Source organism: Pogoniulus pusillus, chromosome 2 (assembly GCF_015220805.1).
Source record: "Pogoniulus pusillus isolate bPogPus1 chromosome 2, bPogPus1.pri, whole genome shotgun sequence".
Lineage (NCBI taxonomy): Eukaryota > Metazoa > Chordata > Aves > Piciformes > Lybiidae > Pogoniulus > Pogoniulus pusillus.
Window position 1 is genome coordinate 31994047 of NC_087265.1, and position 23245 is coordinate 32017291.

The 23245-nt window shown below is 45.2% G+C and overlaps 1 protein-coding gene across 1 annotated transcript in view; it reads left to right on the forward strand.

Moving 5' to 3' along the window:
- Nucleotides 1-14547, forward strand: part of IQCA1 (IQ motif containing with AAA domain 1) — a 119075-nt gene extending 104528 nt beyond the window's left edge. The window contains exons 16-18 of the mRNA XM_064159586.1: nucleotides 2449-2626; nucleotides 7181-7419; nucleotides 14068-14547. Of these exons, the coding sequence (XP_064015656.1) occupies nucleotides 2449-2626; nucleotides 7181-7419; nucleotides 14068-14172 (522 nt within the window). The 3' untranslated portion in view covers nucleotides 14173-14547. The remainder of the gene's footprint in view (nucleotides 1-2448; nucleotides 2627-7180; nucleotides 7420-14067) is intronic.
- The last annotated feature ends 8698 nt before the right edge of the window (nucleotides 14548-23245 follow it).

Genomic DNA, 23245 nt, shown 5'->3' on the forward strand with positions numbered 1-23245 from the left:
GAGCAAAAGCATGGGCTGGATGCTTTGTTCCAAGGACTGACATGCCTGTGCTCCAGAGTGGTACCTAAGCCCCCACGCTAAGACATGGCTCGGTATCACAAGCAAACAACAGACAAACTTAAGATGTGTTCTATGATCATGGGAATAAAAAGAATGAGAAAATAGACATACTGTAATTAAGACAAATTTTAAGTGGAAAATAACTATGTGACTCTACCCCAAGACTTTTGGAATTCCTTATTGCTTTCCCAGTTTCCCCTTCTCCATAGTTACCACTTCAAAGAACAGAGGCTTGTGTCTTTTCTCTCTGCTACAAACAACAGGAAAAACAGATTCATGTACCAATTTTGTACATGAATCACAGTTTCACAGAGGTTTATTATTGCCTTTCAGCTGAGGATTGAAAGGCAGTTTCTTCCTTACTGATATTAAGGCAAGGTGATCTGAAATTGAAGCTCAGGTTTCTCAGGGAGCTGCCTACTAGATAGCAAAAGATGAAAAAAAAAATAACAATTTGTGAGGTGATCTAGAATCTAGAGAGTAACAGTTTCAAGGGAGTGTTAAAGGCTCAAAATTGTCTCTGTAGCATTCCAGTATTAAAAGGTGGCCTATAAGAAAGATGGGGACAATCTTTTCATCAGAGCCTGTTGTGACAAGGACATGGGATAATGGATTTAAAGTGAAAGAGGGGAGATTTAGATTAGATAAAGGAGAAACTTTATGCTGAGAGTGGTGAAACACTGTCACAGGTTGGCCACAGAAGCAGTAGATGCCTCATCTTTGGAAACATTCAAGGTCAGGTTGGATAAGTCTCTGAGCAACCTACTCTAGTTGAGGACATCCATGCTTTAAGTGTCCCTTCCAGATGAAACCAGTTTATGATTCTGTGCCTTGAGTGTTAAAACTCAGTCCTTTCTGAGCAGAAGCTTCTGAGCCATTAGACTTCTCTAGTGCACTACCTTAAACCAGGTTTTCACTTTTAGCTTTATTCACATTTGAGTGACATCACAGCAATTTGATTAAGCTTCTCCAACCAACATTCACTTGAGCATCATCGAGTGTAACTATCCAATAACAGGTTCTGGTCAATGCTCATCTGTATTGTAAGTAGTACACATTTGTTGTTGTAAAGGCAAATATTGAATGAATCTTGAGTTCAGGAAAGATTGTGTTCTCAGGCTAGAGCCTGAGAAAGCTAGAAATGACAGCAAACAATAAGGAGTACATTTTTCACATTTAAGACATAAGTAGGAGTTGGTAGGCCATAATCTCTAAGAGCTGGGAGGATTCCAAAGTAAGTGCAAGCTTTTCTACCTGTTAAAGTTTGTCAGGTGTACAGGTCCTGTCAGTGTTTCTCCTTGAACTGGAAATCAGGATTTCCTTCCTTAAATTATTTTCTTCCTTTCTGCTTTTCAATACCAGGACCAAATCAAATACTGAAAGGCACTAGCACAAGCCCAAAAATACAGAAGCAGAAATCAAGACCTGCACAAGACAGAGATTTTCTACCTGAGGCCAGTGGGATGAGATTTAACAAGCTAAATGCAGGGTTCTACACTTTGACCACAACAACCCCAAGCAGAGCTACAGGCTGGGGACAGAGTGGCTGGAGAGCAGCCAGGAAGAAAGGGACCTGGGGGTACTGGTAGATAGTAGCTGAAGATGAGCCAGCAGTGTGCCCAGGTGGCCAAGAGAGCCAATGGCATCCTGGCGTGGATCAGGAACAGTGTGGCCAGTAGGACAAGGGAGGTTATTCTTCCCCTGGACTCAGCACTGGTCAGGCCACACCTTGAGCACTGCATCCAGTTCTGGGCTCCTCAATTCAAGAAAGATGTTGAGGTGCTGGAACATGTCCAGAGAGGGGCAACAAAGCTGTTGAGAGGCCTGGAACACAAACCCTATGAGGAGAGGCTGAGGGAGCGGAGGCTGTTTAGCCTGGAGAAGAGGAGGCTCAGGGGTGACCTCATTGCTGTCTACAACTACCTGAAGGGAGGTTGTAGCCAGGTGGGGGTTGGTCTCTTCTCCCAGACAACCAGCAACAGAACAAGGGGACACAGTCTCAAGTTGTGCTGGGGGAGGTCTAGGCTGGATGTTAGGAGGAAGTTCTTCCCAGAGAGAGTGATTGGCATTGGAATGGGCTGCCCAGGGAGGTGGTGGAGTCACTGTCCCTGGGGGTGTTCAAGAAAAGCCTGGATGAGGCACTTAGTGCCATGGTCTAGTTGACTGGCTAGGGCTGGGTGCTAGGTTGGACTGGATGATCTTAGAGGTCTCTTCCAATCTGGTTGATTCTATGATTCTATGGTCTAAGTTTCTTTATAGTAAATGCAACCTGACTACTGAAAAAGCACAAAATGTGGTTGTACTTAGCAAGTCTACAGCTTCATCTCATTAAAGTACCAGCACTGGTAACACCACTTTCCTCCTTGTATTTACATCTACACGCTGAAGGCGAACCCAGGACAGCTGGCAAAGGCCCTCCCCAAATTCCTGAAGGTCCTGAAAGCACAGGACAGAGTGCTGCTGGTGGGAACCACCAACCGACCTTTTGATGCTAATCTTAAGCCTTTCTGTGACATTTACAAGAAAATCATCCTGATTCCTAGGCCTGACTACAGCTCGAGATTTGGCAAGTATTTCAGCTTATACAGATAACTGCTACTGTTTAAAAACCCCTGCTTCTTGTCTGGCTATCTTCAGAACCGATTTTAAACTCAATTTGCACCTTACCTACATCTCAATTCCTGATAATTTAGGTGTTACTGCTACAGGCTACCTCAAAGATCACATAATAAAAGTGAAAGTTGGGAGAAGAGTTTAAAGCACTGTTCAGCAGTTACTAACCTTTTTTTCGTGCGCTGAATTCAGCCCAAGTTGTTGGTTTTTTCCCCTATATGAAGCATAAGATCCTATTTCAGTGCACGTTTTCGATTTCAATTCTTTTCTTTTTCCTTTTTACACAAGGATTCTGAAATTCTGTTATTCCTATCCAGTTTCTGCACTCTAAACAATATACTTCAGGGCCTCTCCATAGACAGAGCCCTGCCTGAGATTTATCACTATAAATTCTGCTGGTGAAAACCATGGCCAGAGTCATGCTATGAACACCAATGTGGTTAAAAGTTGTGCTCCAGTTTATTGCAGTGGTACAGTGACTCATATGCTAACTCAGAAGAGGTGTGCACAGCTAACTTACTTTGGGATTGGTACACACATGAGGCACAGATAGGCTAAGGCTGCGTGTGAGATACAGATAGGGTAAGGCTCAACGAAAACATTCATGGGTCAGCCTCCTGCAGCCAGCAGATCCTGCCCCACTGCAGCTAGACTTGGGGGTTTGTTTCATTGCCTTAGCTCCTGCCTCTGGGACGGGCTCAAGGGCACTCTTTGCAGCACAGGTTGCTCGTCTTTATCAAGCTGTGTCCTCTGTCAGCAAAAAATGCTTCCACAAAACTCCACCTTTTTTTGACTTAACAGATCATGAGAGAAATTGTAGAGGCATCCAAGATTCTGCATGCCTAGCCTATCAAGTGTTTACAGCGAGAGGCAGGCCCTTCCCAGAGTCTGGCAAATTCTCTGAGTACCACATATGCTGAGACTCAGAGCCTGTAAGGAAGAGAGTTTCTTGTGTTAGACCAATTTACATGACTACAAAAAGATACTTTAAAACAAGCTTCCATTTCCAGAAGATTTGAATCGCCCTGAAGTATCTAACAGCTCAACATTGACTAGGCAGAAATGCTCTAAATTGAGTTTAATAATATCAATCAGTTACTACAAGTGGTAGTTTGTCCACATTCTTTGCAAGTGGATGGTGAAAGGGCTTTTATTCCCCAAAAATATTTTATTTCCCTGTGGTTTAATCACAAATACAGAATTGTAGAAAAGTTTGGAAGAGTAAAGATCTCTAAGGTCAAGTCCAGACATTAGCTCCACACTACCAAGCCCACCATTAACCCATGTTCCTCAGCACCACATCTACATATCTCTTAAGTACCTCCAGGGATGGTGACTCCAGCACTGCTCTGGGCAGCCTGTTTCATGGCTTTACAACCCTTTCAGTGAAGAAAGTTTTGCTAATATCCAACCTAAACCTTGTCTGGTGCAACTTGAGGCTATTTCCTCTTGTTCCAGAGTCCATATGGTTTAATACGCTTTTCCAGGTACTAAGAAGTCTGCTCATGTGTCACCACATCCCGAAGGGCTGTTTAGGTTCAGTCTAAATAGGGGAAAAAAATATTTGGGATTATTCAGAATGGCACCAAACACTTTGAGTTAGGACTCCAGTGGTGCACTTCTACCAGCAGCTCCTAGCACGAATATCCCTGCTCATCACCACATCAAGGAAAACAGCCTCTCTTCATGCTGATGGTCTGTGATAGGCCATGTTCCAAAAGAACTCAGCAGTAAAGGAAACCACATTCAGTTCAGGGCCCTTGCTATGTAATTGTGCCTTGACTACAGCATTGCTTCCCCTAGTCACCTTATTACAAACATCGTGCAACCGTGTTCTGAAGTCCGGTTTCGTACTGCCTTTCACAGAGGCAGCCAAGGCACCGAGATGATGCACATTTGGGCAAGCTCAAGACAGGTTGTGACTGCCTAGCACGTTGTAAATCTCTCCCAAGTTCAATAATTTTCCTAGTGTGGATGGGAAATGGTCTCGAAGCAAGCTAACATGTGTTTCATGTTATGTTACAGCTCTGATAAATTGCTAACAGATAAGGGGCATGAATAAGTCTGAGTGAAAGGAGGTGATAGCAGCTGAATTTAGCTGTGTTCACTTCTGGGGATTGAATTGTCACATTCTGGGATTCTCACCACTGATTCGAAGTCCAAAAAAAGGGTCAGTTAAAGGGATTTCAATTGCAAATTTAAGAGTGCTCCAAAAAGGTAACTCTTGACATTTTAAAGCAAATTAAAATTACAGCTTTACTTCTTTCACACTGTCCAATTTAAGACAGTGCCTTACCTGGTCTTTAGCTTCAACTTTCCCTGAAGTTCAGTGGAAATATGATTTTTAAGGTACAGAGAGCCCTCATCAACCAGCCCTGACAATTGTTAGCACTTAACACCCAATTTGAGAACTAAAGCAGCTTGTTTTGGCAGAAGCCACAACACAACAAATAATCATAGCCACAGCACACAGCTACCCTCAGCTACAACCCTTCCTTTTGTTACAAACCCAAGTGTTCCAATCTAAGCACAATGGAAACAGCAAACAGAATGGAAATCATTATGCTGGAAGATTCATGACCCTGTGCTGGTTTCTCACTATCTATCACCCAGCAAGTGAGTACCTGGTATTAAACAGGATCCCACCTGCAGCAGACGCTGCGGCACACAATATATGGCTGCGCAGAAGTAGTGCTCACTGTTGTGTGCAGCCATTCCTCTCACAAATTAGTGATTCAGCCAATAATTATTGAGCATAGATACAGTTCAAGTGGAAGATCACAATTTGCCCAAATGAAAAATGTAGTACAGAGGTGTCAGCAGTTGTGGGCACAAGGCAGTAGAATCGACCTCGCAATCGAAGGAAGAGTAAGGCAGGTTCCCTCCATTGCACGACTGTTGTGACATCCAGTGCCATTAACTTTCCACCCAACGTTTTCATACCGTCTATGAGCATTCAGACACATGATACTCAGGTCACAAAGTGTCTGTCTCATTAAAGAACCTTTTAAAAACCTCTATTCCCCCCCCCCCCCCCCCCCCCCCCACCATATTTTCACATAAGGCTTTAAAGAAAAACATGATGAGGTGGCATGAAAATGTTACCAAGTCTCTCTGAGACAAACCACCGTTTCACACAGGGTAAAACCAAAATAGGCTATTGCTCCTCTAATTAACTTTTTGGAAGCAGGCACTTCAAACATCAAGAAAACAGTCACAGCACAGAGTTTCACAGCTAAAAGACACAAACCGGTTCACCATTTAAATACCACGTAAAATGCAAATCTCGTGCTGCAAACCTGGCCTTTGCAGCATGTGCCTGCACAGCTGGAAGGATCTGGTTTCCAAACCAGACACTGACTCCCCACAGCAGCCCTCAGTTCAGCAGGAGTAACTTGTGATCAGGGTCACAGAAATAAAAACAGTCTGATAATATATGTACTTAACTTTACACACCCAAATGGGAATATTCTGGACAGGTTTTATGCCTATCTGTAGGCTGGAGAGCAGCCAGGAGGAAAGAGACCTGGGGGTACTGATAGATAGTAAGCTGAAGATGAGCCAGCAGTGTGCCCAGGTGGCCAAGAGAGTCAATGGCATCCTGGCCTGCATCAGGAACAGTGTGGCCAGTAGGACAAGGGAGGTTATTTTGCCTCTGCACTCAACACTGGTCAGGCCACACCTTGAGTACTGTGTCCAGTTCTGGCCCCCTCAATTCAAGAAAGATGTTGAGGTGCTGGAACATGTCCAGAGAAGGGCAACAAAGCTGGTGAGGGGCCTGGAGCACAAATTCTATGAGAAGAGGTTGAGGGAGCTGGGCCTGTTTAGCCTGGAGAAGAGGAGGCTCAGGGGTGATCTTATTACTGTCTACAACTACCTGAAGGGACATTGTAGCCAGGTGGGGGGTGGCCTCTTCTCCCAGGCAACCAGCAATAGAACAAGGGGACACAGTCTCAAGTTGTGCCAGGGTAGGTATAGGCTGGATGTTAGGAAGAAGTTCTTCCCAGAGAGAGTGATTTCCCATTGGAATGGGCTGCCCAGGGAGGTGGTGGAGGCACCGTCCTTGGGGGTCTTCAAGAAAAGCCTGGATGAGGCACTTAGTGCCATGGTCTAGTTGATTGGATAGGGTTGGGTGCTAGGTTGGACTGGATGATCTTGGAGGTCTCTTCCAACCTGGTTGATTCTATGATTCTACACACAGGCATACTTAAGTGGTTCTCTTCATTTTTATATGCATATCCACCTCACGTTCTGGGCCTTTAATGACTTTGTGCAAAGTACCAAGTGGTAGCCAACAAATGATCCGTAATGGTTTAAGAATAGATGTGCCTAAAGGCCTCTGTGCTACAAATCTGTAGACGAAAGAAACAGCAAGCAAGAAAAATTTGAGTCTTGGCTTACTCCCTGATCTCCCTGATGTTCCTGTTTCAGTTTCAAAATGCAAAAGTCCTGCTTTCCTTAACGCGTGTCTTTGGTGTACTCTTTTGGTTTTGGTCCTGATGAACAGTGTTATGGAAACACATCATCCTGCAGAACGGCGGAACAATCACCGACTTGCTCAACATAAGCTGCCTAGCAAAAGTGTCTGATGGTTTTACCCAGGGACACATTGTCCAGGCAGTGCAAGCTGTCCTGAGTGAGCTACGCCTGCTGCAGATGACCAGGAAGCCGCTGAGGACTGAGGAGTTTGTGACTTCTCTGGCCACACAGGACCCAGTATACAAAGAGGAGGAAGAAACATTTAAGGTGAGACTAAGAGATACGTTCAGAGAGACTGCCTTTTGTTGTTCTCTGCCCTGTCCTTATCCAGGCACATCTGTTCTAGAGACCTGATAATTCTTCTGGTGGCTGTGAATGATTATGCAAAATTAATGATGTGTCTTGATTTTGATATCCAGATGATGATTGTTAGTAACTATGGAAACTGTTTATTAACATTAAAACTCACCAGAAACTTATTCACTGGTTCAGGAAACGCACAGGTTGGAAATTTATACACGCAGGGCACAGGCAAAACTAGATCACTTATTTCTTAAAGTGGCAAAAGCAAATATTGTACTGGAAGAGGCTTTTAAGTATTTACTCACAAAATTATAAATCAGACAGTACCCAAAACAAATGGAACACTCTGGCCGATTGGCCACTGAGACTTGATTCTCCCAGGCTTCTGTTGAAAGGAGGCAGACAGTCTCTGGCCTTGTCCCTGGCTCCTCTGGATGATCTGTGTGTCTCCAGGACTTGTAGTCCTAGCAGGAGGACTTTCAGGGGCAGGTAGGATGTCTTGAGGTGTGCACAGCCTTAGCACAGTGTTACTCTGGGGGCCATGCAAGGCTACTGCACGCAGGCATTTGGAGCCTGTTCCTGGTAAACTCTCCAGGCAAATTTGGGATGCAAAATGAAGCAGCAGCAGCCTCCTGCTACCTGCTCATACCTTTATCAATATCCAGCCTGCAACTAGTGGGGCATTGGACATCGATTAGCCAACCAGAATGGCACTTTGCCAGGCCTCACCATATTGGGCAAAGCCAGGGCTGTCGCCCTCCCCTCCCAAGGTTGCTTCCCCAGCATAGAAGGAGTGCAGGGCAGGCAAACATGTCTGGGCATGGATAAACCCATGCTTGCTCCATCAGGCCTACCACCACAGTGGGGTGGTGGCACATCACTATCTGAATGATGATGTAAGGCTCAGTGCCACCAAATACCTATCTCCTGCATTTTGGGATGCAACCCAGGCTGCTGGGCAGGTGGATGTGCCAGGCACAGCCATTACTACAGACAGTTGCTCTGTATGGGCAACACACCTGGCATACTGCTTTGCTGAACCTACTGCCCACACCCAGCTCATGCTGAACACAGAGGCCTTCTCATGCATGGGCAAGTTCTACAGGCACCATTGGTAGGACAATGCCTTGGTCCTTTTCCTTTCAGAGCTGAAGGATTCAGCAAGCTTAGTTATATTATCTTCAGGCAAAAGCTGTGGACCTGCAGAGTGTTCCACAGACTCCCAGTTCTTAAGTCCTTATTTTCAATTATTTCAAACAAGAATTTTGGTAACAATTTTCATTTCAGAGATTAAAAAAAATAATCAAATCACCTTCTGCCTCAAACTTCATCTTTCTCCCTAACTCCAGGACTATAAAATCCTGAAGGCAAAACCATGGATCAGCCTGCCAACAGCTACCTTTTTTTCCACATGCAGCTCAGTAGCAATTATTCTTTCTTTCTGTAAACTAAGATTAGCTTTATGTAGTGGTTAACTCTGCTCTGACTGTGTTGCTTTTGGTTTTCTCCTTGTTTGGAACAGTTTAATCAGGCTTAAGTTCGGATATAAATGTATTTATTGTAGTGACTTCAGCATGGTTTAGGGACAACAGCTGAACTGGACCTGACCTAGCTAATTGAGTGCAATACTACGGTTTAGCAACACTGATGCTCCAGAAAGATGGCACAATGCTTGAACAAGGAACTTCAGACTTACTAAACATCAGTAAAAGCCTTGTCCACTGAACAGCAAAACCGTACTGCTTACCAAGAAATGACAGGCAGGGTCAGGGGCTTCGGGTAGGATAGCACTTCAGTACTGAAGCCAAGAGACCCCAAAAGATCTTTCTTGGTCTCATGACTTCCCCAGGTTTTACCCAGACCCACTTAAAAACCATCCAGTTCTCCTGGCTGGGAGGTTTCCTTTTCATTCTGCTCTTTGAATCCCCTCTGGTTTTGAATCCCCACCATGCCTCTCACAAGAAACAGAATGCAGTTTCTAACAACTTTGTCCAAGTCTTCTTCCACTGCTAACCTAATGATAGTGCATATTTCTCCCACCCCTGCTGAATACTTTCCAATTTCCATTTAGAGCCATTTGGCTCACTCAGCATAGGCAGCATTTGTGATATTTGGCAAATTACTGCTTTTTCCCTCATGCTTCCTATCTAAACCAGTATCTTTCCTCAGAGAAAGGCTAATGGTTCAGCATAGCAGCAAAAGAAAATCCCTGATCATCCCCAGCTCCAAGCAGCGATCCATTTGTACCCTGAAATGTAAGAGCTAGTATTTAGTGTGAGTTAAACTTGAAAATATTATTCCATTTCCTATAAATGTACCTGGTTTGTACAGCACAAGGTATGCAGGCAGCACTTAATTTTCACCACGGCCAGAATGATATCGTCCTCATCTTCCCATGGCAATCATTTCCTTGCATTAATTATAGCCCTTAAGAAAGTATTTCCTTTTATCTGTTTTAAATTTGTTTCCCTTAAATGTCATGGAACCTTGCCCCAGCACCTGTAATATGGCACAGGGGAAGAGGATTGTCTAAATGGCCTCATGCATTAATTAACTCCAGTATCTCCATCTCATCTTGCATGGAAGTCCCTCTTCCCCAGCCTCTAATTGTTGCCATCGCTGGACCCTCTCTCTTGCTTCATCCTTTTGAAGTGGGGTGGTTAAAACGCAATGTTCAAAGTGAAGATTAACGCTGTGATGAATCTTTGATTTCTATTCACTGGGAACATGAATCTCCCTGTTTGACATTTATATTCCACCAGTGTTCCAAAATGAATTATAAATAATGCAAAATTTGTGATAATGTGATTTCTTCGTTCAATTTACTCAAATTTCTGCCCCAATTATGCAGCCCCACTTTGGAAATTATAAATTATTGCACCAGTGTGCAAGACAAATCCTTGCACAGAAATAACAGTAGCCCTAGAGGAGCATGGGGCAGTCCAGTGAGCACACTAGTGCTGCCTGGCAGCGACTGGTACGAAACGCTTACAGCAGGAAACCCATACCAAAGACTGTGGATATCATTCCTCCAACAAGCAAGCATTACAACTCTGATCTGTCACTTACATCAGGAAACCCATACCAAAGACTGTGGATATCATTCCTCCAACAAGCAAGCATTACAACTCTGATCTGTCACTTACATCAGGAAACCCATACCAAAGACTGTGGATATCATTCCTCCAACAAGCAAACATTGTAACTCTGATCTGTCACTTACATCAGGAAACCCATACCAAAGACTGTGGATATCATTCCTCCAACAAGCAAGCATTACAACTCTGATCTGTCACTTACATCAGGAAACCCATACCAAAGACTGTGGATATCATTCCTCCAACAAGCAAGCATTGTAACTCTGATCTGTCACTTACATCAGGAAACCCATACCAAAGACTGTGGATATCATTCCTCCAACAAGCAAGCATTACAACTCTGATCTGTCACTTACATCAGGAAACCCATACCAAAGACTGTGGATATCATTCCTCCAACAAGCAAGCATTACAACTCTGATCTGCCACTTACATCAGGAAACCCATACCAAAGACTGTGGATATCATTCCTCCAACAAGCAAACATTACATCTCTGATCTGTCACTTACATCAGGAAATCCATACCAAAGACTGTGGATATCATTCCTCCAACAAGCAAGCATTATAACTCTGATCTGTCACTTACATCCACTGTCCAGATGCTGGTGCATCAGTGATAAATCTACTTTTATGGTAACCACACCTAAGAAGCTGACTTCATTAATCCCATGCAGGAGTTTCACCAGCTAGTTAGTCAAACATGGCAGTCATTGCATGCCAACAAGCAGGTTGATGTTGTTCACTGAAAGACGTGAAAACGAGAATCACTCAGCTCCTGCTGCAAGAAGCAGCAGTGTCCTTGTTGATAAAAGTGGGCAGTGAGATGAACTCCCCAGTCTGCACCCACCAAACAACACCCTACCAAGCTCCTGGCAAGCTGTTGGCAGGGTTTTATTATTCTTTCCATCTCCCACTAAAGGTCTGGAAAGCATAACACTCAGGACAAACCCAGTGAGGAAACAGCATTTCCACAGCCTCATGGTCTACCACATACAGAAGGCCAGAGACATTGCTTAGTTGCTAGTTACTGCTGTGGAAGTTGTTTGCTCCCTGAGTCGTCACAACCACCACCTTGTCCTTCTTGTCCCACTCATGAAGGAACAGAATCAGCCATCTGCAGACTTCTCCCTGCCCCATCATGTCACGGTAATGTCTGTTGTCCCTGACACAGGAATACCTTGACCCAAGGTTATCTCTAGGACAGTGACATTCAATTGCCCAGGCATCCCTCCCAAACACCTCTCAAAACACCATCTAGATGTGGATGCATGAAAGACCGACTGCATGATGTTTTTATCAGTGGAGTGAGGGTTCATGGAGGAGGAGTGCTTAGCTAATCCAAGCAATTAGAGCAGAGATCAGCGTTAGGGCTGCTCAGTAGCCAGCTGGACGCTTGACAGCTATCAGACTTCACTTACCTGCTGACAGCATTTAATCTGCAAGACAAGAGGTCTAAATAGGGTGCTTGTCATCAGCCCCTTTTTGGGACCCAGAGAGCACCTTTAAGCTTAACATCAAGGACCATCAGAGAACAGGAGAGGAACATCACAGTCTTTTCTTCCCTATACACTTCCAATACAGCTCAAAAAGGATATGGAACTGTTAGAACAGGTCCAGAGTGGGCCACAAAAAAGTCAGAGGGCTCAACACTTCTGCTATGAGGACAAGCTAAGAGAGATGAGGTTCAGCTTGGAGAAGGCTTATGGGAGACCTTATTATAGCCTTCCAGTACTTGAAGAAGGAGATGAGGATGTTCTTTTTTAGCAGGATCTGTTGTGGTGGGACAAGAGGAGAGATTCAGACTAGACAAGGAAAAAATTCTTTACACTGAGGTTGGTGAAGCACTGGCAGAGGTTGCCCTCAAAGGTTTTAGATGCCCCATCTCTGGAAACATTCAAGATGAGGTTGGATGTGGCTGTGAGCAACTTGATCCAGTTGATGTCCCTGCTTACCGCAGGATGGGGGGGACTAGGTGACCTATAATGTTCCCTTCCAAACCAAAGCATTCCATCATTCCATGAATACATTTTTCCACCCTTGCTGCTGCCTGTCTTTAACATGCTGGGAAACTGAACAAGACAAATTCCTAGGGGTAGTCTTACCAAGCTTGAGCTGGAGGCAGCATTTTGGATGGATCATATGGAAAAGTCAGGGTTTATAGGATGCCACATTGGTAGGTGACAGGGGCCCAAGAGAAGGGCAGAGGGGACACAGTTGTGGCATTAAATAGTGGTTTGTGGTCAGAGGAAAGACATTCAGTCCCAGAGCAATTCATGGATGGATATGATCAAGAAGGAAGGCATTTTATCAATCACATCAACACCTAGTGGCATTTTAATCTCTGGTGTAGACAGCACTTTGTTGCTAAAGGTTCCTGTAAGCTCTTATGGGGAAAGACTAATTCCTACAGACTCCTAACTTTCAAGCGTTGTCTTTTCCTTCACTTTGCATTATTTTCACATGGCCTAGAACTGCCTTGTTGACATTACAGTCCAGGAGCTTGGCAAGTCTGCAGAGTAGCTATACCAAAATCATTTACAAGTCACAGGACTGTGAACAGGCATCTGAAAGCTATAAACAGGTTTTTAATGTGCGGGGTTTGTTTTGCTTCTTAAGCTCTCTCATTGAAATAAAAACTGTCTGGATTGATTTGCAGAGCCATGAGAAGTACATGCTTTGTCTATTGCCAGGTTTCAGACCAGAGGGAGTTTTGACAAGAGCTATGTAACTCAGAAACAGGGCTGGTCATACAAGTTCTAACATTTCCATAACTATAGCAACACAAATGACCCAACTAAGCATTCCTGTTAATGAGACACAATTCAAGCAAGCGATTGCTGTACTTCTTGTGATAATAATGTTCTCAGGAGATCTGAGGATTTCGTTTCTGCTTCTCTGCAAGCCAGCCAGGTTGTTGGGGTTTTTTTGTTTTGGTTTGTTTTTTTTCCAAGGAATGTTCCATTGTACTAGTAAAAAAAGTTTAAGGGTTGGTTTTTTGTGTGGTTTTGGGTTTGTTTTTTAGGGGGATGGAGGTCTGGCTTTTTTATTTGGTTTTTTTTTTTTTTTTTCCCCCTCTAAGCAAACAAGAGGCTGGGAGAGGCTAAGGGAGCTGGGATTGTTTAGCCTGGAGAAAAGGAGGCTCAGGGGTGACCTTATTGCTGTCTACAACTACCTGAGGGGAGGTTGTAGCCAGGAGAAGGTTGCTGTCTTCTCTCAGGTGGCCAGAACGAGAGGACACAGCCTCAAGCTACGTCAGGGGAAATTTAGGCTTGAGGTGAGGAGAAAGTTCTTCACTGAGAGAGTCATTGGACACTGGAATGGGCTGCCCGGGGAGGTGGTGGAGTCGCCGTCCCTGGAGCTGTTCAAGGCAGGATTGGACGTGGCACTTGGTGCCATGGTCTAGCCTTGAGCTCTGTGGTAAAGGGTTGGACTTGATGATCTGTGAGGTCTCTTCCAACCTTGGTGATACTGTGAAGTTTTAATAAAACCTAGATGTGCTTTTTGATTCTCCAGGCTTGGTATGACAAGACACCACTGGGTAAAGCACGACGCAGAGCACTGGCAGACAGTAATAAACCAGCAAAAGGAAAAGCAAGTGTCAGAAAAGGGAAAAAATAAACTCCTCAAGGATTTTGCACCTGGAAAACCCAGCCAGCTCTACTTCACTGAGAAGAGGAAGGAAACCAAACATACCAGAATAATACACCCCAACTTACAGGAATTCTCTTTCCTGCAATACCTTTCTGAATTAATTTTGCTAAGTTTAAAACAAAAATGAAATGAGATGACATGTAAGTCTCCGAGGATAAAGAGTTAATGACCACTGACTTGCTCGAGCATTATTTATTCTAAAAGATGTTAGGGGGCAGAAGGGTTCATTACTCAGAACTGTAACATGCCATCAACTTTTAGGCTATACTCATTTATTTCAGCAAGTAACTCTCCTTAAAAATTGATGTCACATTAATGTCTTTCATTACTTTAATATCCTATATGCTTTATAAAACTAACTACTTTATATATCTGTAGGTCTAATGTGTTACAGTTCTCAATAAAACTATTACAGCTATAAAGACTGCTTTTTAATTGGGATGGATTATAAGACACTTAATGCAATCTACCACAAGCTGAATATTTACATAGCCGCACAAGGACCAGCACTGTCTCACCTTTCAGTGCCTTACCATAGATAAATTCATACATGTGGATGTTAGCAGAAAACATTAGTAAGAATCACAGAATCATCACCTCCAAGTCCCTCAAGTCCAGCCATTTTACCACTCCACCAAGTCTGTCATTACACCCTGTCCCCAAGGACCAGATCTAGATGGATTTTAAACATGCCTAGGGCTGGCGACTCAGCCACCTCCCTGGGAAGCCCATTCCAGTGCCTGATGACCCTTTCTGTGACTTTTTTTTCCCTAATGCCCAGGTTTAACCTCCTCTGGTGCAGCTTGAGGCCATTCCCTCTCATTCTATCATTAGTTACTTGTTAGTTTACTTAGCAGTTACTCAGAAGGGACAAGTGCCTACCTGTCTGCAGCATCCTGTCAGGTAGTTGCAGAGAGCAATAAGGTCTCCTCAGCTGCTGCTCACAGGACTTGTTCTCTGGGCTCTTCACCAGCTCCGTAGCCCTTCTCTGTACCCACTCCAGTGCCCCGACGTCTTTACTGCAGTGCCCAAAGCTGAAGGTGGCACTCGAGGTGCAGCCTCACCAACGACAAGTACCGAGGGACGATCACTTTGCTGCTCCTGCCGGCCACGCTGTTTCTAACACAGACCAGGATGCCAATGGCCCTCTCGGGCACACTGCTGCCTCATATTGCTCCTCCCATCAATCAGCCTGTTGTTGTGGCCCAGGTGCAGGACCCAGCACCTGGCCTTGTTGAAGCTCAGAGAAGCAGAGGAGACAGGTGGTGTGCATTTTGGGGGATGCCTTGAGAATCTATTTGGTGATTAAAAAACGATGCCCTGTTACCTTGCTTGCACAAATAGATCTGTTGCCTGAAAAACCCAACCATATGTGGCACAACAGCAGCTCAAAAGGCAACCTGGAATAGGTCTGTTGAGCTGTCTATAAAGTTGTTTCACACTATGTTAAACTCAATCCACCTAGAGCTGCTTCAGCTTCTTCTAAATCTGATGCTGAAAGCTCTGACTAACCCACTGGTGAAAATGAGCCCCATCACATTCAGCCTCTGCAGAAGAACCTGTGTATCAACGTAGCCTGTGGGATCACAGTGGCTGCATTCATGAAGCATCATGGCAGAAATGTGTTCTGCACAGTAGGACCCAAAACTCTTGGAGGCAGAGCTTTCCTGGTCTTTTGCTGTGATGCAGTGTCTCCTACTCAGAATGCATTAAGCCCAAATTCCAAATATCACAAACAGCAAACGCAAGGAACTAAACCTTCTCAGAAAAGCAAATCCCCAATCAGCAGCCTGTGGCTGCCTATCAACTGAAACTGTCAAATGCCATCTTGTTTGCTCTAAATCCAGCCCCTGAATTTAATCTCCTGCAACGGAGCAGCTACAAACTTCCTTTCCTCTTTCTTTGCAGATGCCTGATTGTGGCAGGCTGCTGGCTTCACAAATTTGGCAGCACATGCCTATTAAGAAAGGTACTCCTCCACTTTGTCCTCAGAGAGGAGAGCCAGAGTCTCCAAATAGGTGTCAGGTTTTCTGTTAAAAACCTCATCTCTGCTCTCATCTGCAAGAAAACTAATTTGGATAATCCTGTCCTCAATCTTGCCGACAGTGGAATACTCCTCTCCACAGCAGGTTTGACAGCAGAACGTGATGTGATGAAAAGATCACATTTAGGTTGGACGTAAGCAAGCCATTAACTAATATTTCAGCAGGTTCAACACAATCTCAATGGCAAAGTAACACACTGACTGGCAACATCCATCTCTGCAGCATGACCCTGACCCCATGCAGAAAGGGTAAAGGAACTTCTCACCATCTCAGGTGCGCCTGGCAGGTTTCCTTCTCCAGTATTCACCAGTTTATAGGGAAAAGGCACTGGGGCAATTTTTGCTTTAGGTCTAGGATTGCAATGATGGCTACTTTCAGTGTAAATTGCATTTCTGGGTTGGTCTTTTTGGTGCAGTTATCTGGTTTAGTTTGGTTGGTTGGTTGTGGGTTTTTTTTCTGGGATTTTTTTCCCCCATCATAGGATCATAGGATGTTAGGGGTTGGAAGGGACCCAAAGAGATCACTGAGTCCAACCCCCAGAGCAGGACAATACTATCTAACACGGATCACAGAGGAACACATCCAGGCAGGCCTTGAAAGTCTCCAGAGAAGGAGACTCCATGACCTCCCTGGGGAGCCTGTTCCAGTGCTGTGACCCATGATGATCTGGAAGCCAAAGATGATGTATCTACAAAAAGCTCCATGTACATAGGGGGTTGAAAAAGACCATAAAGTGACAGTTTCTGCCCTGTGTGTCTGCCAAGCCCTCATTCTCCTTTACAGAGTCCTGATGGGGCAATGGGGAGGGATGAATGAGGAGCAATTTTAATGCTGTTTATAATTATTATTACAGAAAGTGCAGCTACTTGAAAATCATAGAATCATAGAATGTCAGGGGCTGGAAGGGACCTCGAAAGATCTGGTCCAGGCCCCCTGCCAGAACAGAATCACCTAGAGCAGATCACACTGGAATGCATCCCAACAGTTCTTGAATATTTCCAGAGAGGAAGACTCCACAACCTCCCTGGGCAGCTGGTTCCAGTGCTCTGTCACCCTCACAGTGAAAAATTCCTCCTCAGGTTCACATGGAACCTCCTGTGCCTCAGCTTCCACCCATTGCCCCTTGTCCTGTCACTGGGCATCACTGAGACGAGCCTGGCTCCATCCTCCTGGCACTCGCCCCTTACATATTTATAAACATTAATGAGGTCACTCCTCAGTCTCCTCCTCTCCAAGCTAAAAAGCCTCAGCTCCCTCAGTCTCTCCTCAAAAGGAAGATGTTTAACTTCCTTAATCATTTTTGTGACTCCGCACTGGACTCTCTAAAGCAGTTCCCTGTCCTTGAGCTGGGGGCCCAGAACTGGACACAAAACTTTAGATGAGGTCTCACCAGGGCAGAGAGAGGAAGGAGAACCTGCCTCAACCTACTAACCACAACCCTTCTAATACACACCGGAATGGCATTGGCCTTCCTGGCCAGAAGAGCACACTGCTGGCTCATGACTATCCTTCCATCCACCAGGACTCCTAAGTCCTTCTCCTCTTCACTGCTCTGCAGCAGGTCAGTCCCCAACCTATACAGATCCATGGGATTGTTCTTTCCCAGGTGTGTGACTCTACACTTGCCCCTCTTGCACTTCATTAAATTTCTCCCTGCCCAACTCTCCAGCCTGTCTAAGTCTCTCTGAATGGCAGCACAACTCTCTGTTGTGTCAGCCACTCCACCCAGCCTGGTGTTGTCAGCAAACTTGCTGACAGTGCACTCCATGCCTTCATCCAGGTCATTAATTAATACATTGAATAATACTGGTCCCAGTACTGACCCCTGAGGAACTCCACTAGTTACAGACCTCCAGCTAGACTCTGTCCCACTGACCACAACTCTCTGACTTCTTCCTTTAACCACTTCTCAATCCACCTTGTTACTTGATCATCCAGGCCACACCTCCTCAGTTTAGCTATGAGGATGCTGTGAGAGAAGGTGTCAAATGCTTTATTGAAATCAAGGTAAAGCACATCTGCTGCTATTCCATCCTCTCTCCACCTGGTTACATCCCCATAGAAGGTTATCAGGTTGATGAAACGTGACTTCCCCTTTGTAAAACCATGTTGACTGCTCCCAGTGACCTTCTTGTCCTTGATATGGCAAAGCACAGCACTGAGGATAAGCTGCTCCATTATTTTTCCAGGGATGGAGGTGAGGCTGACCAGTCCATAGTTACCTGGGTCCTCCTTCTTATGCTTTCTGAAGATAGAAGTTATGTTTGCTCTCCTCCAATCCCCAGGCACCTCTCCCATCCACTATGACTTACTAAAGATGATGGAGAGTGGTCTGGCAATGACCTCTGCCAGCATCTTTGGCACTCACAGGTGCATGCCATCAGGACCCATGGACTTATGGATGTTCAGTTTACTTAACTGGTCCCTAACCCAGTCCTCACAAACCCAGTCCCCATCAACCAAGGAAGCCTCCTCCTTAATCTTGTCTTCCTCCACGGCCTCAGGGGTGTGGGGCTCCTGGGTATAGATGGAGACAAAGAAGCTGTTGCACCAAGCAGAGCAAACACACAATAATGTTGATGTCAATGGCTGAACTGTTCAATTAAGTCCCTGTCTGGATCTCCAATGCCCATCTTGCTGTGAGGCTAATAGTGCTCTCACAAGGAAGACAGCTAGAGGTACGCCTCTTTCAGGCCTGGGTAGATTAGCTCTACCCAGAGATCATTTTACCATGGAGAAATAAAGAGATTTGTGGCTTTTCTAAGACCAGCTGCAGGGCAATTGCTCTCTGTGTTCCAGCCATAGCAATCCCAAAATCTGAAGATGGAAGAAAATCCCCTTTGCTATGCCCTGTGTCCTCCTTTGTTTCCAGCAAGAGGTGAGTTTGGGGGAATGACAGGGAGAGGTGCCAAGCTGCTTTGCCTCCCAGTGTGGTGGTGGGAGGTAATCCAGCAGCCCCAGCAAAGTTGAGAAAAGAAGCTGTCATGCTCATTTATATATGTAAGTGATCTAGAGAATTATCAGCTAAATTATTTAACTGTCCCATTACTATTAAATTACTGGGCATTCATTGTAAGAACAGTCATAATACAGTAACTAATTTGGTATTAATGTGAATGTCAGCATTTCATTGCAGTTATTTTGTACTTCATCATAAGATAATTTACCAATAAATTAATTGGCTTAATTGCTTCCTCTGAACCCAGGAGAACTACATACGACATGACTTTAAGTGTCCGTGCTCATTCCCCAGTCTTTCTACTCTAACCACACCAGTGGGGAACTTCCCTTTGGGGAACAGCCAGGAAAGAGGGAGCAAAGTGTGACTTTGCTCTCACAGAGGCAATAAAGTTTCAGCATAATCCTGCCCCATGGAGTATAATGTGCTTTAAATATAGCCCCCAAGGTCATGCTTGGAGAAGGAGCCCAGGTTTCACTGCCAGCTTTGAAGGGCACCTGGGTGGTGGGCAAGGAGCACAGCCCCAGCACACAGCTTCCATCTAAGGTAAAGGGAAGCATCTGCAATCCGTTCTTGCCCATTTTCCTTTTGTACAAATTCCCATTGTCACTTTCATTTCCTCAAAATATCAATAGCCCCCAAGTCCCTTCAACTGGGCATCAGGCAGACCAGCCAGAGCTTATGACCTGTAAGTCTGAGCAGCTATGCATCATCCAAACCATCCAGAGCAGAGACTCAGGGTGCAGCTGATAGACGTGCTCCACAAATAAATAGCTGCCAGTTTGCCACAAGGCAAGAAAAAAGATTAAAATATTTTTTAAGTGCCACAATCAGGATTTCTAGTGTGCAGTTGGTACCCTGCCTCAGATTAAATGTCTGCCAACTGACTGAAGCCCTATCAGCAAGTCTCAGAGAAATGAGATTTCTACCACAGCACTTGGAACAGAAGAAACTGAACCCAAATGCAGCCTTTAAGTCACTGGATCTCATCCCCCACACTGTCCTACAGCACCCACCACCCACCCCGGGAAGAACTCCCCAGTCTCTTTCTGCAGACTCAAGGGGCCATCCCTGTTGGCATTCTTACAGCAGCTGCATCTGTGAGAGAGTTCACTGACAGGAGGTAATCTGGTGAATGCTGGAGAAAATCTGCAGCCAACTAAAGGTAGTTTTGGTCCTGTGCAGCCAAGCAGGAGGGCAGCATCCTTGCAGTGAGGAAGGGGGAAGAATAGCCCCACTAGCTAAGAGGCAGCAGCCACCACCATGACGTCACGCATTCACACTGTGCCTTGGGTATTATTAGGTCCCTGGCTTATGTCAAGCACTTGGGTTATGCCCCCGTGGCCAATTTTTGTTCAAAGCTATGAAGCTATGCCAGCTTTGAACAGCTTTGACCTTGTCCCTGGTCCCTGCCAGTTTTACACAAACTATTTTGCCTTGCTAGCCTGTGCTGATTTTAAAGATGGGATTCTTGGGAGAGCTGCTCCTGCCTTCCTGCAAGCAGACTTCCCCAGCAGCAGGATCTTGACAACCAGCACTGAAGCTCTCTGGCAACCACAGCAAGTCTCCTGATCTCACATCACTCTGTTCCCCCAGAGCTTAGGAAAAGTTTACTGCTCTTTTCTTCTCTGGGAGATGGAAAAACCACTCCATCGAGAGCACAGTGGGTAAGGACAGCTATTTTTTCTCCAGTGTCTTGGTTTAAATGTTAATAAATTAACCAGGCTCATTTGCAAAGCTCTGGGAGCAGATTGCACTGGACTCAGTGCTTTGGCATGTGCTCCTCCACCATCAGGAAGAGATCAGCCCAGCTGCAAAACGCTGCTAAATCTTTATGTATGATAATTCACTCTGGATCTGGGCATCACACCAGCCTGGCAAATGCTCCAACAAATCCAGGTCGGAAAAAAAAGACAAGGGAATACATCTCCTTCCAGCTCGAGATGAATCCCAACCACACCACACCTGTCATGGCTTATTGTTTAAGTTGCCATTGGAATTAAAAACCGACCCGACGCTCCTCAGCGAAGCCCCCCAGATGCAGCAAGGCAAAGTGAAGCTGACTGTTCTATTAACTCCCATCCTGCATCAGCAATTTTCTAAAGTGTGGAAACATTATAATTGACTTTTCTGATAGTAGCAAAATGTCATCTTTTTCTTAATACTTCCTAAGTCAGTAATGCATTTCAAAAGCCTCCGATGCCACTACCACAATAGGACTTACAAATTAGCACATTTTTAGCTTTTCATTAAACACAATACCAAGGAAAAAAAAAAAAGCCTCATCATATTAGGGTTTCTCTCCTCATTATTGAAAGTACTGCTACTTTGGAACTTCGAGCAGCAAAATTATAATGCACTCAGCCTGGGTCCATTGTAAATCAGGGCTTCAAAAAAGGTGTCACGTAGTTGGGCCCTCTTTAAGCACTGAAAATATTGGAGTCTATTTGAAAACGCCTTATGGAGTCTCTCACCAGCCTTGCAAAATCATCACAGCACCAAGTAGAGTTTCCTTTTATTTTTCTGCCTCATAGCATCAAGTCATTTCTATTCCAACCAGAAAAAGAGGATTATTGCTTGCTGGGTTTAAAAAAAAAAACAGGCAAGATAACAAGCTGCATAAAATCCCCAAACCATTTAGGGCTCTTGTTCAGCTTTGCAAGGCATCCATGGGGCTGTTGTTTTCAAAGGAGAGGGGGGTTCTCCAGCTCGACCCCTGGCTTGCTGCCCTGAGATGCTCCTAGCCGATGAAGCTTTGTTTGAAGCTAAACCACTGCCATGGCAGAGTCAAAGACACAAGGTACCTACACGGGTCTGGCTAATTGCCGAGCTCCACACTGAAAGGCTGCAGCCCTGGGAGGACACTGCAGAAGATGGGCTGTGTCTTCTGCAGAGAAGCCCAATTTTGTCTACTTCTGCCTCTTGCAAAAGCACCAAATGAAACATTGGTTGGGGTTTAGCGTTAGAGTCCTCAATTGGAGTCCTCTTTCTTGGCAGGAAGTGGAAAACACCATGTTAACCTAAAAACACCCAGTGGGGAGCAACCCCTTCCCTTCTACTGGGGTGAGTTGGTGAGGCCATGTGTGTAGGTATGATGCCAGCTCATGGCCCAAAATCCTGCCCCATCCTTACATCATCTTCTCCAGCCCACCCAAGGAGATGCCTTCATCACTGAGCCCCTCAGGCAGGGTTCTGTCCTGAGCCAGCATTTTGTTTAGGTTTACGAAGTCACACCTGCTCCATCACCAAGATGATTTCCCAGTTCTAGAAGTCCCTGACCCACTGATGACACGCCACACCCCCAACCACAACACTAATGAAGGCCCCTCATGGGTGGGGGGGAATGTCAGGGGCATCCAGCCCCCCCACGTTGGCCACTCAAGCCACCCTCCATGCTCAGTGGGGGAACATCTTGGTGTGGCAGCTCAGGAAAAGCAGGGGACGTGGCAGAGGGGTTGATGCACTGACAACTTACCCCGCTGGGTGCTGCTGGTGTGATGGATAGTCCAGATGCCCTCAGAACCAGCTGCCTCATCCTAGCATAACAACAACCTGTAATTACAGAGGTGATGATTCCAGCCTGTACCTCTCAAGTGATGGGAAGCGGGGGTAGGAATGAAGGCAGAGTCGAGCAGGCAAACCAGATGGCTCTCTTGTTGAAGTACAGCTGCACCAAAGAGAGGTTGTAGCCATAATGATTTGGGTTGAGTCCCCGCTAATTAAGGCTGACAAGTGAAGTTCAGACGTGTCCACTGCTAAGGAATAAATCAATCCCCCAGAATGGATATGGCCAACAAGGAACAGTTGAGTTTGTTCTGCAACCCAGAGGGCAAGTAATTATCTCTGTAACTTTCTAGTTAGAGTGCACCTGAGAAACACATATTCTGATCCATAAATACCTTCCTTCCATCACTACATTACACTTTCAGAGTCAAAAGTTAACTTTGCTTGGGAGCAAAACAGCACAGGATGGCACAAAACCAAGCAATGAGCTTGTTGAAGCTGATGGTGCCCACTGTCTACCTCCCATAGAGTT